The sequence below is a fragment of the Pogoniulus pusillus genome, chromosome 30 (assembly GCF_015220805.1).
Source record: "Pogoniulus pusillus isolate bPogPus1 chromosome 30, bPogPus1.pri, whole genome shotgun sequence".
Taxonomy (NCBI): Eukaryota; Metazoa; Chordata; class Aves; order Piciformes; family Lybiidae; genus Pogoniulus; species Pogoniulus pusillus.
The window spans coordinates 10,296,277-10,311,322 of record NC_087293.1 but is presented as its reverse complement, the minus strand read 5'-3'; the positions used below and the strand labels follow the sequence as shown (position 1 = coordinate 10,311,322).

General features: G+C 46.3%; 2 protein-coding genes and 1 long non-coding RNA gene across 3 annotated transcripts; 2 read left to right on the top strand and 1 right to left on the bottom strand.

Moving 5' to 3' along the window:
• Window positions 1–476: 476 nt before the first annotated feature.
• Window positions 477–10,232, top strand: VPS33A (VPS33A core subunit of CORVET and HOPS complexes). Its single transcript, XM_064168152.1, has 13 exons — window positions 477–609; window positions 845–910; window positions 1,475–1,602; window positions 2,112–2,301; window positions 3,064–3,180; window positions 3,843–4,017; window positions 4,700–4,893; window positions 6,536–6,662; window positions 6,834–6,901; window positions 7,306–7,443; window positions 7,800–7,937; window positions 8,085–8,253; window positions 8,737–10,232. Exons 1-13 carry the CDS (start codon window positions 508–510, stop codon window positions 8,928–8,930), a joined length of 1,806 nt encoding a protein of 601 aa, XP_064024222.1. The 5' UTR covers window positions 477–507; the 3' UTR covers window positions 8,931–10,232.
• LOC135188626 (uncharacterized) lies at window positions 5,807–13,507 on the bottom strand. Its single transcript, XR_010307766.1, has 2 exons — window positions 13,304–13,507; window positions 5,807–6,881 (listed from the first exon to the last, which is right to left on the bottom strand). It is a non-coding gene; the product is annotated as an uncharacterized LOC135188626 (long non-coding RNA).
• On the top strand, window positions 11,630–13,650 carry LOC135188625 (uncharacterized). The gene is made up of 2 exons (XM_064168153.1): window positions 11,630–12,101; window positions 13,197–13,650. Exon 2 carries the CDS (start codon window positions 13,330–13,332, stop codon window positions 13,462–13,464), a length of 135 nt encoding a protein of 44 aa, XP_064024223.1. The 5' UTR covers window positions 11,630–12,101; window positions 13,197–13,329; the 3' UTR covers window positions 13,465–13,650.
• The last annotated feature ends 1,396 nt before the right edge of the window (window positions 13,651–15,046 follow it).

Here is a 15,046-nt window from a genome sequence, read left to right as displayed (position 1 = left end):
GCACCCTAATGGCAGCACACAAGGTTTATCAGTGACCTTGGTCTGCATGGGAGCAAGTCTAAGCAAGAGCCTTTGGCAGTGCTATCTCAGCTGGGAAGCAGCCGCAGTCTGTGAAAACAAGTCCTTAACTTCAAAGTGTGCCACACTAAGCAGAGATTTGACTGCTCGGTCAACTCACTGAAGGGAGGAGGAGTGGTGGTGTTCAGGATGCACCAGCCAGCGTGGGGCCAGACCTCCCTTGTGTGTGAAAAGGTAGGCATGAGTAGCGTGTGGGATGCCTCTGCTAACGCAACAGGCTTCGAGCGTTGCTGACATCACCAGACGGGCGGCAGAGGGGGAGTTCGGTGCAAAGGAGCGAAGGCTCAGTTACCGGCAGCACGGGGTGCGCTGCAGGGTAGTGTGGTGCCCGCTAGGGGGCGCTGTGGCGTGGGAGAGCTGCACTAGCCCCGCCCCCATCATGTGACGGGCGGCAGCTGACCCGCGCGGTCACGTGAGCGGCGCGGGGCGATGGCAGCGCACCTGAGCTCGGGGCGCGTGAACCTGACGGCGCTGCGCGAGGCGGGGCGCAGGGAGCTGCGCGAGTTCCTGGACAAGTGCGCGGGGCCCAAGGTGCGCGGGGGGGCGCGGGGAGCTGCGCAGGGAGCTGCGCGAGTTCCTGCACAAGTGCGCGGGGCCCAAGGTGCGCGGGGGGGCGCGGGGAGCTGCGCAGGGAGCTGCGCGAGTTCCTGCACAAGTGCGCGGGGCCCAAGGTGCGCGGGGAGGGGGGCTGCGTAAACCTGACTCCACAACTGGGGCGCACCGAGCACCGCCGCGCCCACCCTTACACTGCTCTCCCTTCCCCTAGGCCATCGTCTGGGACGAGTACCTGACCGGGCCCTTCGGGCTGATCGCGCAGTACTCGCTGCTCAAGGTAAGAGCTGCGGCAGGGTCGGGAGGAGGCGCGGCAGGGGGTCCCTCAACCACCAGGCGTTGTCAAAGCGTCGTTTAGAATGGAGAAGGCCTTTATGCCCAACCGCTAATCAAACACTGCCAAGTCTGCTGCTAAACCACGTCCCTCAGCAACACATCTCCACGACTTCGAAGCCCCTCCAGGGATGGGAACTCTACCACTACCCTGTGTAACTTGATCCAGCGTTGACAACTCAAGGGTTCCTTGTGTCCAACCTAAACCACTCCTGACACCACTTGTGGTCATTTACTCTTTGCCTGTTGAGCATTACTTGGGGGCAGAGCCAGACCTCCACCTGGCTCCAGCCTCCTTTCAGGGAGGTGTGAAGAGCCTCCCTTTCTCGAGGCTGAGCAACCCCAGTTCCTATCAGAACAGTACACCCAAAATTCTGTTTCATGCAAATCAAAGACTGAAGCTATGGACAGATGTCTGTAGAGGGATTACTTCAGAAGGGAAATTTAAAGCATGGTACTCACTTGACACGGGAGTTCTCCACAGCTTGCTAATGCTTTTACCTGTGCATAGGAGCATGAGGTGGAAAAGATGTTCACGCTCAAACCAGGCCGCCTGCCCCAGGCTGACGTCAAGAACATCATCTTCTTTGTTAGGCCCAAGCTGGAGCTGATGGACATCATCACGGACAATGTACTTAGGTACAGTGGGTGCTACAAGAGGGTGGAGGGTCCACTTGTGATTCTCTTCTGGGCAGCTGACTGGGGCTCCGAGTGAGGGAGGGAACAGATTTGGCCTGAAACTGTCATGTGGTTTTTCACATCTGGGCTCAAAATGGGGAACTGTGTGCATCTGCTCTCAAGGCTTGCGCTGGCGTACAGGACATCCTGGGAGGGAAGGGGATTTGCCTGGCAATAAAGAGGATGTGTTCCTCATTAAGATATGCATTCCTTCTGATTGAGTTGTGCTTTGATTCTGAGCACCACAGGAAAACTGCATCACCTTGCTCTGGTTTCAAGCCTGTGGCTGCAGATTCGTGTGGCTAGGCAAAAAATATTCTGCAACACAAAGCTGGGATAGGAATGGCAGTTGGCAGTAGCAACTGAACACGGCATTCTTGTGTCCTCTGAAGGCAGTGCCCTTGCTCACAGTCTGTGCTGGTTACCAGCTGAGTTACCCTTTGCGGTGCTTCTGCCTGTGACTCTTGCAGGGAAGACAGAGGCCGCTCTCCCCAGAGGGACTTCCATATCCTCTTCGTGCCACGCCGCAGCCTGCTCTGTGAGCAGTGGCTGAAGGAGCAGGGCGTGCTGGGGTCCTTCATCCACCGAGAGCAGTACAGCCTGGACCTGATACCCTTTGATGGGGACTTACTTTCCATGGAGTCTGAGAGTGCATTCAAGGTGAGCACTTTTGTCATCTTTGAGGAAAAACATTGTGTGGTTTTGTATTGCCTGTGGGTCTTTGCTATAAAGCTCTTGGAGCAGTTTGTTGGTGACCCAGGCAGCAGGGGAAGGCTTTGCAAAGCTGATGTGCCTTAATCCTGAGTGCTGAACCAAAGCTGTGTGTTTTCTAACTAAAGGCTGAAGGAACAATCACTGAATCAGGCTGCACCTCAGTTCTTCCAGCTTGCTGGTGTTATTTTCACAAATCAGTCATTTACGAGACTTTAAATCCTCCACTGCTAAGAGTGAGCAGCGTTTGTGTCAGTAACAGCCTGTATGGCAGTTAATACACCAGATCTGTGTCTGTCCTGTGCTCTCAGAATCCTGTGTCTTGGGATGGAAAAGTGTAAGAACTTTTTTGGCTCATCTCAGCCTTATTAAGCAGAGCCCAGGGGACATGTCAAGGCTTGCAGCCACTTGTTGGCAACTATGATGAAATGGTGTGTGCTCAGATTGGCCTGACTAGAGAGACTCTTTGCAGTCACTTTCTGGCTCTCTTACTCCTCACCATCAGACTGGGATGTGAGGTTCAGAAATATTAATTTCTGGTGTGATCAAGTTGTTTAAAGTAGTAACACACAGATGAAGTCTGGATTTGCCAACAGATATATTTTTCCCTATCCTGTGTCTCCTCTGAACTGTTCACATGGATCAGGCTCTGCTGTGGAAGCAGCTGTGTTGGATCGACCCCTTCCATCAGAAATCCTTCTTGTTGTTTAGGAATGTTACCTGGAGAGTGACCAGACAAGTCTGTACCACGCAGCAAAGGGGCTAATGACACTGCAGGCTCTCTACGGAACCATCCCACAGATCTTTGGGAAGGGCGAGTGTGCCCGGGTAAGGCAATCATTGCTGCTGGGAAAATGCCTCTTGTGCTTTGGGGGCGCCTTAAGGAGCATTTGGTTAAATGCGTCTCTGGGCTTCTTTTAATCCAGCCACAGACCCTTGCTATATTGGAATTTCAGGCTCCTGGCCTTCAGATCTTTGTTATCTCTGGCCAAAAGAATGATCTTTGCTCTTCCTTAATTTTGCCAGGAGAATTTACCTGATTTCATACACATTTTGCTCATAGATGCACTGCCTTTGTGTGGCAGTAGTTCTTGCCCTGGAGTGTTAGCAGCCACTCAGCTGGTATCAGAAGGACTGAATAAAGCAGGAAATGTGTAACCTCCTGCTCATGCCTTGGGTTTTTCCACTCCCCATTACTCTCACTGTTTTTTCTTCTCTCTGATCAACCTATGGTTTCATTGGTAACTTTTGTAGTAAGGGAGCTGCTTGAGATGACCCAAGTGCTTTCTTTGATTACTGTCACTGTCTTGCTGAGATGCAGATGACTTTTTTTCTGGGTCTTATCCTGCCCCCATCTCTCAGATAGTCTGCACCTTCTGCCAGTCTCTTCCTTTACCCACAGCTGTGCCCCGTAATTACATGAGTAGGGCCTAGAAACCAAATCTGTCTCTTGTGGCTTGTGCCTTAACCAGACCAACATTTATTTTCAGCATGTGGCCAATATGATGATCAGAATGAAGCGTGAGTTCCCTGGGAGCCAGAACTCTATATTTCCTGTCTTTGATACTCTTTTGCTGCTGGACCGCAATGTGGACCTACTGACGCCGTTAGCCACACAGCTGACCTATGAGGGGCTGATAGACGAAATCTACGGCATCCAGAACAGTGAGTGGGACTGGACTGGGGCAGGTCTCTGGTTGCTGGGGCAGGTTGCAGTGTGTCAGGTGGGTTCCTGCCTCACTAAATAGCTGCAGTGTGGGAGCAGCTCACCTGGACTTTGTGTAGGGATGGTCCATTCCCAAGCTACATAGTCCATCAAGATCAGCTCTGGCTCTCTTTCCCTAGTATTAGGAGTGGAGTACAGCACATGGTTGTTGAATGGGTATATTATGGATGATGGCTGGGTGCAGACAAAGAGATGCAGAGCATGTGGTGTGGCGTCAATCTCCATGCCATGCTGAGGGGCTAGGGACAGTTTGTGAAAAACTGTTCAGAGCTCTCCCACTCGTCAGGAGGGAAGGAGAAAAACTCCAGCAAGTCATTTATGGGTTTTAAGCCCTCCTGCTGCATTGGAGACTGGCTGGAAGGCTGCCTCAAATCCTCTCTGGCAGCAGGGTATCTCACACTTCGACTCTGATCGCATATATGTGTACAGGTCTCTGGGTCCCTTAATTAAGGGAGACTCTCCTTAATTAACAGATATGCACTGAGTCATCTGGGTGTTCATATCAGCTTTGCAGCTCAGAACTGGTTTGGGCTCAGAGGACACGTTTCCACTGACTACTTATGTTAACTTCTACTGTTGAAGTTCCAGTCCTTACAAGGGTTATTCATCTGCCTTTGGTAGCTTATGTGAAACTCCCTCCTGAGAAGTTTGCTCCGAAGAAGCAGGGTGAGGGTGGGAAAGATCTCCCCACAGAACCTAAGAAGCTCCAGTTGAACTCTGCTGAAGAGTTGTATGCTGAAATCCGAGATAAGAACTTCAATGCCGTAGGATCAGTTCTGAGCAAGAAAGCCAAGATCATCTCGGCAGCCTTTGAGGTGAGCCTGTATCTGACTGTGTGATCCCTTGGGCATTCTTCTTGTTAGATAAGTCACAGTCTGTATTCAGCACGGCTATGACTACAGCTTGAGCTGTTGCCATGGAGTAATGCCCTAGAGGAAACCAGGTATTTTCCAGCTGTTCCTCAAGTCCATTCTCCTGCCCTGGGATGAGAACAATTCTGCTATGATTGTGGAGTAGGTCAAATCTACTCTTAGGAATCCTGTAATATTTCTTCTCTCTTTCCTCTCTCCACATCTCTGTTCTGGAGCTTTTCCTGTCATCATTGTTAAAAGCTTTGTCTCAGACCTAGCCTAAACCACATCTCTGCTGTAAGAGCCTTTAGGTCTCATAGTAGAAATTACTTTCTTCAGCCTGCAGAACAGTCAAATGCTGCTTCCCCTCTGCAAGAGAGGAAAGGTTAATTTCAGCATACTGCTCAATTCCACTTTGCTGTAGTTGTTAACCAAAAGGCCTTTTCTCCTCTGTATTGACTAAGGATGCAGAGAAAGGGCTTTTAGAATAAAACTGCATGATGTACATAGAATGGTATGGCTGGCATAAAAACAGACTTATAGGAGATTTGAACGGTAAAACCTTAAAGCTTGAGAGTGCTGGGGGTATGTGTGTGGTTTTGTGTGAAAACATCCTGTTGATGATTCATGAAGAAACTGAGATCCCATGTCTCTGCCTTCAGGCTTTATGGTGATTGTTGAGAGAACTTGCTGTCCTGCTTGATAGTATTTCCTTGGGTTTTGATTTGCCTCCTCCTGCTACATTTAAGATGGGGTAGCAGTACTGTGTGGTTAGCCTCCTCTCCTAGTAAATGTCTTTTACTGCAGTATTAGTGCTGAAAGTGCTAAAGAGAGACTATTTGTACTAGTTGTTAAAAAAATAATCAAGACATTGTTGGAGGTAATGGGTGATAATGAAACAGCAGCATATTGGCATCAGAGAACTTCTTAAATTGCAGGCTTCTTCATTATCACTCTCCTGCCTGCACTTGCCCATCTAAATCCTTCACATATGAGTCAAATCACTATTTTTATTCCAAGTCACATCAAGAGACAGTAGCCCAAATGAAATACAGACTTCTGGGCTGCTCTGAGAGCTGAAGTCTTCATTGTGCTTCGTCAGATCCTTACTCAAAACCTGGGACATTGTTAACAGACAGGTACAGTGAATGGCAGTCTGGTTCCACAGCACCTGTCACTGCTATTTTGAAGAGACTTGTCTCCATCTCTGGCTGCAGTTCCTTTAGGTCTGTGTTTACTATCAGCTAGCAAAGTAATTGTCTTTTCATGAAGAAGGTAGTTTTCTGGCAGGGAAACAGGAGCAGATAGTGATGGCTGAAGTCAAAGGTGCAGAAAAGTAATTGGTAACACTGGAATAAAGGAAAAAAAATCAGTATAATGATCTTGATGTATTGTGGCTGCCTCTTCTGGTGGTCAAAACACTGTTACAGGTAATGCTGTGACTTTAGTGTAAGGACTTGAAGTCTTTTGTCTTTTTAAAAGACTCTGTATCTCTAATGGTATTTGCTGTTGCACTGAGTACAGTAAAAAGCTCCCTCATGATAAATGATGTAGTTGGTGTTCTTGATCTGAACAAGACCCTAACCTAAATGATGGATTTCTTTAGGAAAGACACCACGCAAAGACCGTTGGAGAGATCAAGCAGTTTGTCTCACAGCTGCCACATATGCAGGCTGCAAGGAGTTCTCTAGCAAACCACACCTCCATCGCAGAACTCATCAAAGACATCACCAGTGAGTATTCCTGCAGTAGTCTCTGACTATAGCAAGATGCAAGACAACTTGATGGACATCATTCAACTTGGCAAAAATTGGCTTGACTCCATCCAGTGCATCTCTGCTGAAATGTTCAATGTAGGAAAGAAGCTGTCAGCAGCTGTATTGATTTTCATTTTTTCTCCAAAGCATCTGAAGATTTCTTCGATAATTTGACGGTGGAACAAGAGTTCATGTCTGGAATAGACACAGACAAGGTAAGTAGATACTGACAATTAGTGACTCTTTAAGTCTTTTAAGAAAACACAATGTATTTCTCTGGTGTTTTTTTTTTTTTTTTTTTTTTTTTTTTTTTTTTTTTTTTTTTTTTTTTTGTGGTGGTTTGGTTTTTTTTTTTTCCATTTGAGTTTTTTGAGAGGAAGCATCTAATGTCGATGATGTCAGTCTCCTTTCAGTATCATGGTGGTGAGCTCTGATGTGTATCTCTAGCTACTGATGGTGGAACAGGTGCTGGTTACTGATGACCATGAGCTGCCGGCAGAGCAGCTGTACCCTCTTTCTTTCTGTCCTGGACATACTAGGCAAAACACAGTCTATCTTTCCAGCTGTTCTGGGCACTTCATCAGGTCTTTAAATACAGCTTTTGTATTTTTTTCAATAGGTTAACAACTACATTGAAGACTGCATAGCTCAAAAACATCCATTAATAAAGATCTTGCGTCTCATTTGCCTGCAATCTGTCTGCAACAGTGGATTAAAGCAGAAGGTTCTGGACTACTACAAAAGAGAGATTCTGCAGGTTGGGCTCTAACATTGGGATTGATACAGCTGATAAAAAGCCACCTCTTCTGCATTCCAGACAGGCACAGCTTAGACATGGGTGGTGTTGATGTCCAGTGCACAGGGGGAGCAGTGAGGCTGCTATCTGAGCTGATTCAGTGACTCAGGAGGTGCTTACATGTGATTTACAACATGTAGACACAGAGGTTTCTATGAGTGCACTTTTCCCCATCATGATTAAACACTAAATGGGATATGCTCTAGATAGATTTAAACAAAAAGCTTTTTTAAGCAAACATGTTTGCCTTTCTTTTTCTAATCACTCTAGTCATAGACTGTTGACATGGTATTAAAGTCGAATTCTTCACATTGCAGACCTATGGCTATGAACATATATTAACTTTAAACAACTTGGAGAAGGCAGGACTCTTGAAATCTCAGACAAGTGGAAGGAATAACTACCCAACCATCAGGAAGACCCTGCGCTTATGGATGGATGATGTGAATGAACAGGTAAACGTGCACTTCAGCAGTGAGTGGTAGATCTTACAGGATTATGTGCAGCAGGAAAACCCCAAGCTTTTATTATGATTTCTCTGATAATGTTTTGCAGCCAGCAGTAGCACTCACTCACTGCTCCCCCTCTGCTCTCTCCTGCAGAACCCCAACGACATCTCATATGTGTACAGTGGCTATGCTCCACTCAGTGTACGCTTGGCACAGCTACTGGCTCGGCCAGGCTGGAGAAGCATAGAGGAGGTTCTAAAGATGTTGCCAGGTCCCCATTTTGAGGAGAGGCAGCAGTTACCTACTGGCCTTCAGAAAAAGCGTAAGTTTTGCTTTATTTCCTCATTTTTTAAAAGGGAAGTGCATCTCTGTTTGGCTGGCATGAGGCACAGTGAAATTGGCTGGCATCTGTCTCATCTCCCTGCCCCAACGGAGGTTTTTTTGACATCTTTCTGGCCTTTTTAAAAACATCCAGTCATACACTCAGCCTGCTAGTAATGTGTACTGAAAACGCTACAGAGCTGTGCACTGGCTTATCTCAGAGTGCAAAAATAAACCTACTGTGATTTGAATAAGGAACGTTAAAATGAAGCTCAGTATCACTCATCTGGGCAGGCAAAGCACCTTCTGTAAAGAGACCTCAGAGCTGGGAGCAGATCCTACATTCCTGGCCCCAAGTCCAGTGGTTCCACTGAGCAGGTTTCTCCTCTAGCTCAGCTGCTCTCTTTAATTCAATTTTAGGTCATTTTGAGTTTGAGAGTTGATAGAGGGGACTAAGACCAGCTGTCTATTTGTCTGAACACAGGTCAGCATGGTGAGAACCGAGTCACACTGGTGTTCTTCCTGGGAGGAGTAACGTACGCTGAAATTGCTGCACTGAGGTTTCTGTCCCAGATGGAAGATGGAGGCACAGAGTATGTCATTGCCACTACAAAACTGATCAATGGGACCAGCTGGATCAAATCCCTGATGGAAAAACTGGAGCCTGCCCCTTTCTAGGGTCTGTGGGGAGCAATAGTAAAAGCAAGAAGTCCTGTGTGACACAGACATATCAACTTCTGTTCTTCTGGCACAGCAGCTTGAACATCAGAGAAACACAACCATGAAAGAAGCTCTCCTGCACCCAGCTTGTGCTGCAGTTATCCTCATCCCTCTCTGCATTTGCATTCCTGCTGCCTGTGGTACTGCCAAGTAGCCAAGCAGCACAGAAAGCCACTAACAAGCTGGGAGAAAGAAAGATCTCTGCTCATGATCTGAACTGGCAAGCAAGTGCCGAGGGAGCAGGGATCTGCCTTGGGCCTTCAGTTTGGCAAAGCACTTCTGTTTTTTCTTTCAGTTAAGTTTTGGTGGGAGAGTTCATTACTTCCTTTTTCCCTCCTAAGGTGCTGAGGAGGCAGGATGTTTTCTGTTCCCAATTTCATACCACTATTTGCAACAACAAAACCTTGAACTGTCCACATGCATGTCGACAGCACTGACTGCAGGTACACCCAGCTGCACCCAAATGATGAGGAAGATGCTTCAGGTTTTTTTGTTTTCCATCACCCTCTGAAGGGACCAGTGTGAGGTGGCTTGTTTGTCCTGGGTACCTGACTCTGGAAGGCAACTTGAGTATGAATGACATCAGTATGGCAAGAGCTTATGTGTAAAGGTACACAGCCACTCCCCACATGGGACTCAGGCCAAAAATAGCTACAGCAGAGACCCAGTAAACAGCAGGGTTTAAAACAGCTACTGTTTTCCCCTGTTCAGTTTATAAATTGTGGTACTGGCTGCCACAAGCTGTTGTGGAGCTCAAAAATATGAAGTGGAATTTTCCATGTGCTTGGTGGCTGGGCCCTTGGTGTTGCTGAGCGGTTGTGTGCAGGTGGCACCTTCTGGCTCCAGAAGACTCATAGCTGGAGGCTGAGAAGACAGAGTGGCTCCAGAAGACTCATGGCTGGAGGCCGGGAAGACAGAGGAGGAGTCATTCTCTGTGCTGAGCACAGCCACAGCCTCTGCTCCTCTGTGTTACTGTCACCGTACTTGTGCTTCAACAGTAACCACCAGGGGACTGTTTCACCCTTAAAAACAACTTTAAAAACCTTAAATCACTCTTAGTAAATATTTCTGCTCTTGGTTATCCTGCATAATCCATAGTATGTCCCAAAACCCCCTTCATTTTTTCTAGTTGTTCTGAGTCTGGGTTTCAGTCTGTCCTCTGAAGACTGAGTGCTGCCCAGTCATCCCCTTCACAGAGCCCCACTCTCTGGCTAGCTCCACTTGGCTTAATAGAATAAAATAAAAATGTATTTCATCTCATTTTGAAAGTCTTTGCTTGCTCTCTCTTTCTGGAATACAAAAATAAACATCATAACCTCTTGTACTGTGGTAGCTGCATCCTCCTCCCCCTGCCCAGGATAAGTAAATTAATTCAGCTGAAACTCTTTTTTCTGACATCTGGATATTATTTCTTTAAGCTTATACACTAACCCCATCCTGTTCTGCTACTGAACACATCAGAAATATTTGTTTGACTTCCTGGGTTTCATAGAAAAATGTTTTGAGATTTTTTACAGAAACAAACCATGCTATGATTTTTGACAGTAAGGTAGGCAGTTTCACAGTATTTAAAAAGAAAATGATCATTTTTGATCCAAAGCTCTTTGATGCTACTGTGTAGAGAAAGACAAGACGCAATGTGATTCAGCACCATCTTCTAGTGTGTCCTTGGTTTTGGCCTTGAGGGTCTTTGTACTACCACACTTTTCAGATACATTTTGGGTTTAATTTCCTTGTGATTAGCTCTAAGATTTACTAGCCCTGATCAGGATGGTTTGTGAACAAAGTTCACAATGCATAAAAGCTACACCATAAGTATAAAGCATGATGAACACTATCTCAGCAGCTTGCTTAGTTTGTCAACTGGATCAGCAGATGTCTGTGTTAGTACCACTAGAGGCTCAGCTGATTTCCAAAATACACTGTAAACACCTGGCACACTTCATTTCCAAAATACACTGCAAACACCTGGCACACTTCATTTCTCAACAACGCTGCTGTGTATTTTTTTGCAGACTGTTGCCTGCCCTGCCACCCTGCTCCAGCGAGGTGGACACTTGGACAGAAATCTCTTCCTGAAACTATTCAACAACAGCAGAAATAAAAATACAGCCATCTTGATGTTGATTGATTCTCTAGAGGAGCAATTACTACTTAACAGGCTTCCTGAGCAGCTTGATTATGTTCTGCTGCTGTCTTAAGGCCTTGCTGACCATGCGGGTAATAATTTGATAACAAGAGAGCCTAATTAAATTAAGGGGCCATTTTCTACATCATAATCTCTTTGTAAGTAAGAAATTTGATTTGCAGTACATACTCACTCTTCTCTGTGCTGCCTGCATTTGGTTTACAAGCAAAAAAAAAAAAAAAAAAAAAAAAAATCACCCAACCTCGACCAAAGACTTTCACTTTTCATGTAACATTACCAGAAATCAGGTTTGCTAAAAATAAACACACAGCTTGCCTCCCTCCCTCACCACACTGCAAAAGAGTGGCAGCTCTCCAAAAAGTAGGGATGACTTCTGGATCAGTGAAACAGTGACAGTGCAGGGGTTAGGCTGCCTTTAGCACTCCCTTTTGATAAAAGAGCCCAGGTCAGCCTGCAGAGTTCCACCCAATAATGCGCTGCTGAGCTGGGATGATGCCTTGCTGTACATGAGCATCCTCCTACCTAAGTGGCCCACAGCAGCCCATGGTGACGGCAGCAAGAGGCACCAGACTTCCAGAAATCTGCAGCATAAGAGCAAGGTGATACAACACTTTCTTAGGGGAAAAACCCTCACATTTCAGCAAAAGCAGGTTCTGAGCTGGTAACATTAAGCCACGGTGCTTAAACTCACACAGTACTGTTGACAGAAGCACTCTGGGGCAGGGCAGCTGGTTGGCTGCTCTGTAGCGCTGCGCTGCATGGCACTATGTCATATCGTAACTGGTGCTGACCACACCTAGCGCATTAGACCTCGTGTGGGCTGCAAACACAACGTCATTACTCCTGCTTCCCGACCCAGCGGACCAGAAGGGGCTCAAACTACTGAACAAACTGCTTTGAAGCCAGAAATTCAAGAGGCAGCTACAGAACAAAACTAGAGGAACAGGAACTTGAGGAAGTTGAGCCCATCAGCTACCTAGGTAAGTAGTTTACTTCTATATCGTGATCTTTACAGATAAGCAGAAATCACGGAAAGCCAATAGATAGGAAACTTCAGAGCTCTGAACAACTGGGAAACCACGGCTGGTTTTAAAGCGCAATAGGTCCTGTAATGCATACATGTGCTTAAGCTTAGAATGAAATGACTGAGCTCTTTAATGAAACATAAAAATGAACTCATTATCATAAAAGCTCTTTAAAAATATTCCAAGTGCCAGGACAGGAATTCAGTTTACTTTTTGTCAGGCTGTAGACTGTTCAGGAGAGAACTATTCCTTTTAGGTAAGCTTTATTCTAAGTCTGGTTTTAAATGCCTTTTATGTGCTTCATCAAGAGTATGGCACAGTTTTACTCAGACATAGTTCTGATCAGAATTGTAAAAAACATATAAATCAGAGGGATGAGATATTTGTTTTAAAGGGGCTTCACAGTTTTACATCTAACGAGCCAACAAATTTTCTGTGCATTCAGGTTTAATATAAAACTAACCACTGAGCTATCACTTCTAAAAGGAGGTGTATGTATGAGTTTAAAATACAGCCATAAAGTGAATTCTAAAGCGTCTTATCCCATGTCTCCCACTTAAAGGTTATTTTTAATGTGAGATATAAATATTTGTCCATGCAAAATTGTATTTAAGCCCCAGTTTTCATCATTCTTAAACAAAAGGCTCAGTTTGTGCCAGTATTTCCATTAGATGCAATTATATCATTAAATATTAACAGTAGCTTCCTTAGAGGAATTGACCACTTTGATCAGAACACTCTGTTGGTAATGCACCATCAGCGACCATTCCAAATGTGGAGCTTCCTTGATGCACAGCCACTAACACAGGAGGAAAGACATCAGGGGCCAGCTGGACTCTCTAAGGGCCTCAGAAGTATCTGCTGTCTGTTTATATTTTAATTTTCTTAATTATCATCTTGATTTGGAGACTTTAATCAGATCCTGAACTATTTTTCAACACTGTGCAGCTCAGCAACCCTGTACAGGACTCATCCAGTCCGACATCAACAACACTCTTAGAAGGACAAGTGGCCATTAACTCTCCTGAACACAACCTTTTCTCTCCACAGCAAAGCCACCTCACCAGTGCTGCACTCTTCTTGCTCAGAAAAGCACACCCATCCCTTTGCTTACAGACCGGGAGGAGCAGGGCAGCAAACAGCCCCAGAGACCTTACCTGCTGCAGTGCCGTGGAGAAGAACCATGCCAGACTCCTTTGCCATCCACTTCCTCAAGGTGTTGAAAGAGCTGCTGGCCTTCGTGCTGTTCAGTTACACTGTGCTGGTCGGGGCATTGCTGCTCGCTGGCTGGACGACATACTTCCTGGTGCTTAAATGAGAGCTACTCTTCTGCACCTGCAACCACAGGCTAGCCACAGGCATCAGGCTCCAGGCACAGCTCATCTGCTCAGCACAGAAAGTGGCAGTCCCTTCTTCTGCCCCAAATCTGCAAACAGTTTGTTTTGTTGCTGCCTAATCACAATCTTATTTTCTTATGTAAAAAGAATAAAGATTTAAAGACGTATCTCCATGCATACACTTTACTCTGTCGCTTTTGTAGATTCCTTGCATCTCTTGAAGATTCTTTGTGTCTCCTTAAACATCTGTCCCTGTTCCTAGAAACATTTTAAAGCCTCCTAGCCGTTTTCTCCTGAGATTCTCACCCCACTCTTGCCTTGAGAGCACAGCAATTTCCCAAGCACAGCAGAGGGACAGCAGGGATGCAACACAATTTAAACATGACCAACAGCTCAAGTAAACAAGTCCTGCCTTGTCTAACTCTGCCTCATTAAATGTGTGAAGGCAGAGGTATGGAAATTACTTGGGTTTGTTTTTTAAGTTCTGGGAAAACACATTTCCAATCAGCACAAGGATTCCACCTTCCCACAGTTTTATAAGGTACACTCAAAAAAATACTTAATTGATCAAGACCTTTGACATAGAACTCTACAGGAAGCCTCTCCTGGAGAAGCTGAAGATTATCAGGAGCTAAAAGCTAAGTAGCATCATACACTCTTCAAAAACAAAGATTAATTAAATTGTGGGGGATGGGAGCAGAACCTGTGGCAGTTTATTAGTGCAGTCTTAGCACACACCGCAGCTGCTGAACTGATGCACAGCTGAGGGTATTTATCTGCTGAGCTGAGCTGGCCTGGCCTGTCAGGTGTTTCTGAGCAGGGGAACAGAGCAACCAGCCACAACTGGCCTGAGCTGAGAGCTCCTAATGCCATTTCTGCTTCAGAAGCCACTGAGTCCTGAGACAAGTCTCTTAAAGAACAGCTGAGGGAACTGTGGTTGCTCAGCCCTGAGAACATGAGGCTGATGAGAGATTTTCTGGCTCTCTACAACTCTCTGAAAAGAGATTGAAGCAAGATGAGGATACCCACACAAAATAGAAGAAACAACCTCAAGCTGTGCCAGAGGAAGTTTAGGTTAGACATCAGCGAAAACGTCTTGTCTAAAAATGCTGTCAAGCCGTAGATCAGGCTGCCGGGGAGTGTCCATCCCTGGAGGGGTTTTCACAGTATCACAGTATCATCAGGGTTGGAAGAGACCTCACAGATCATCAAGTCCAACCCTTTACCACAGAGCTCAAGGCCAGACCATGGCACCAAGTGCCACGTCCAATCCTGCCTTGAACAGCTCCAGGGACGGCGACTCCACCACCTCCCCGGGCAGCCCATTCCAGTGTCCAATGACTCTCTCAGTGAAGAACTTTCTCCTCACCTCCAGCCTAAATTTCCCCTGGCACAGCCTGAGGCTGTGTCCTCTCGTTCTGGTGCTGGCCACCTGAGAGAAGAGAGCAACCTCCTCCTGGCCACAACCACCCCTCAGGTAGTTGTAGGCAGCAATGAGGTCTCCCCTGAGCCTCCTCTTCTCCAGGCTAACCAATCCCAGCTCCCCCAGCCTCTCCTCGTAGG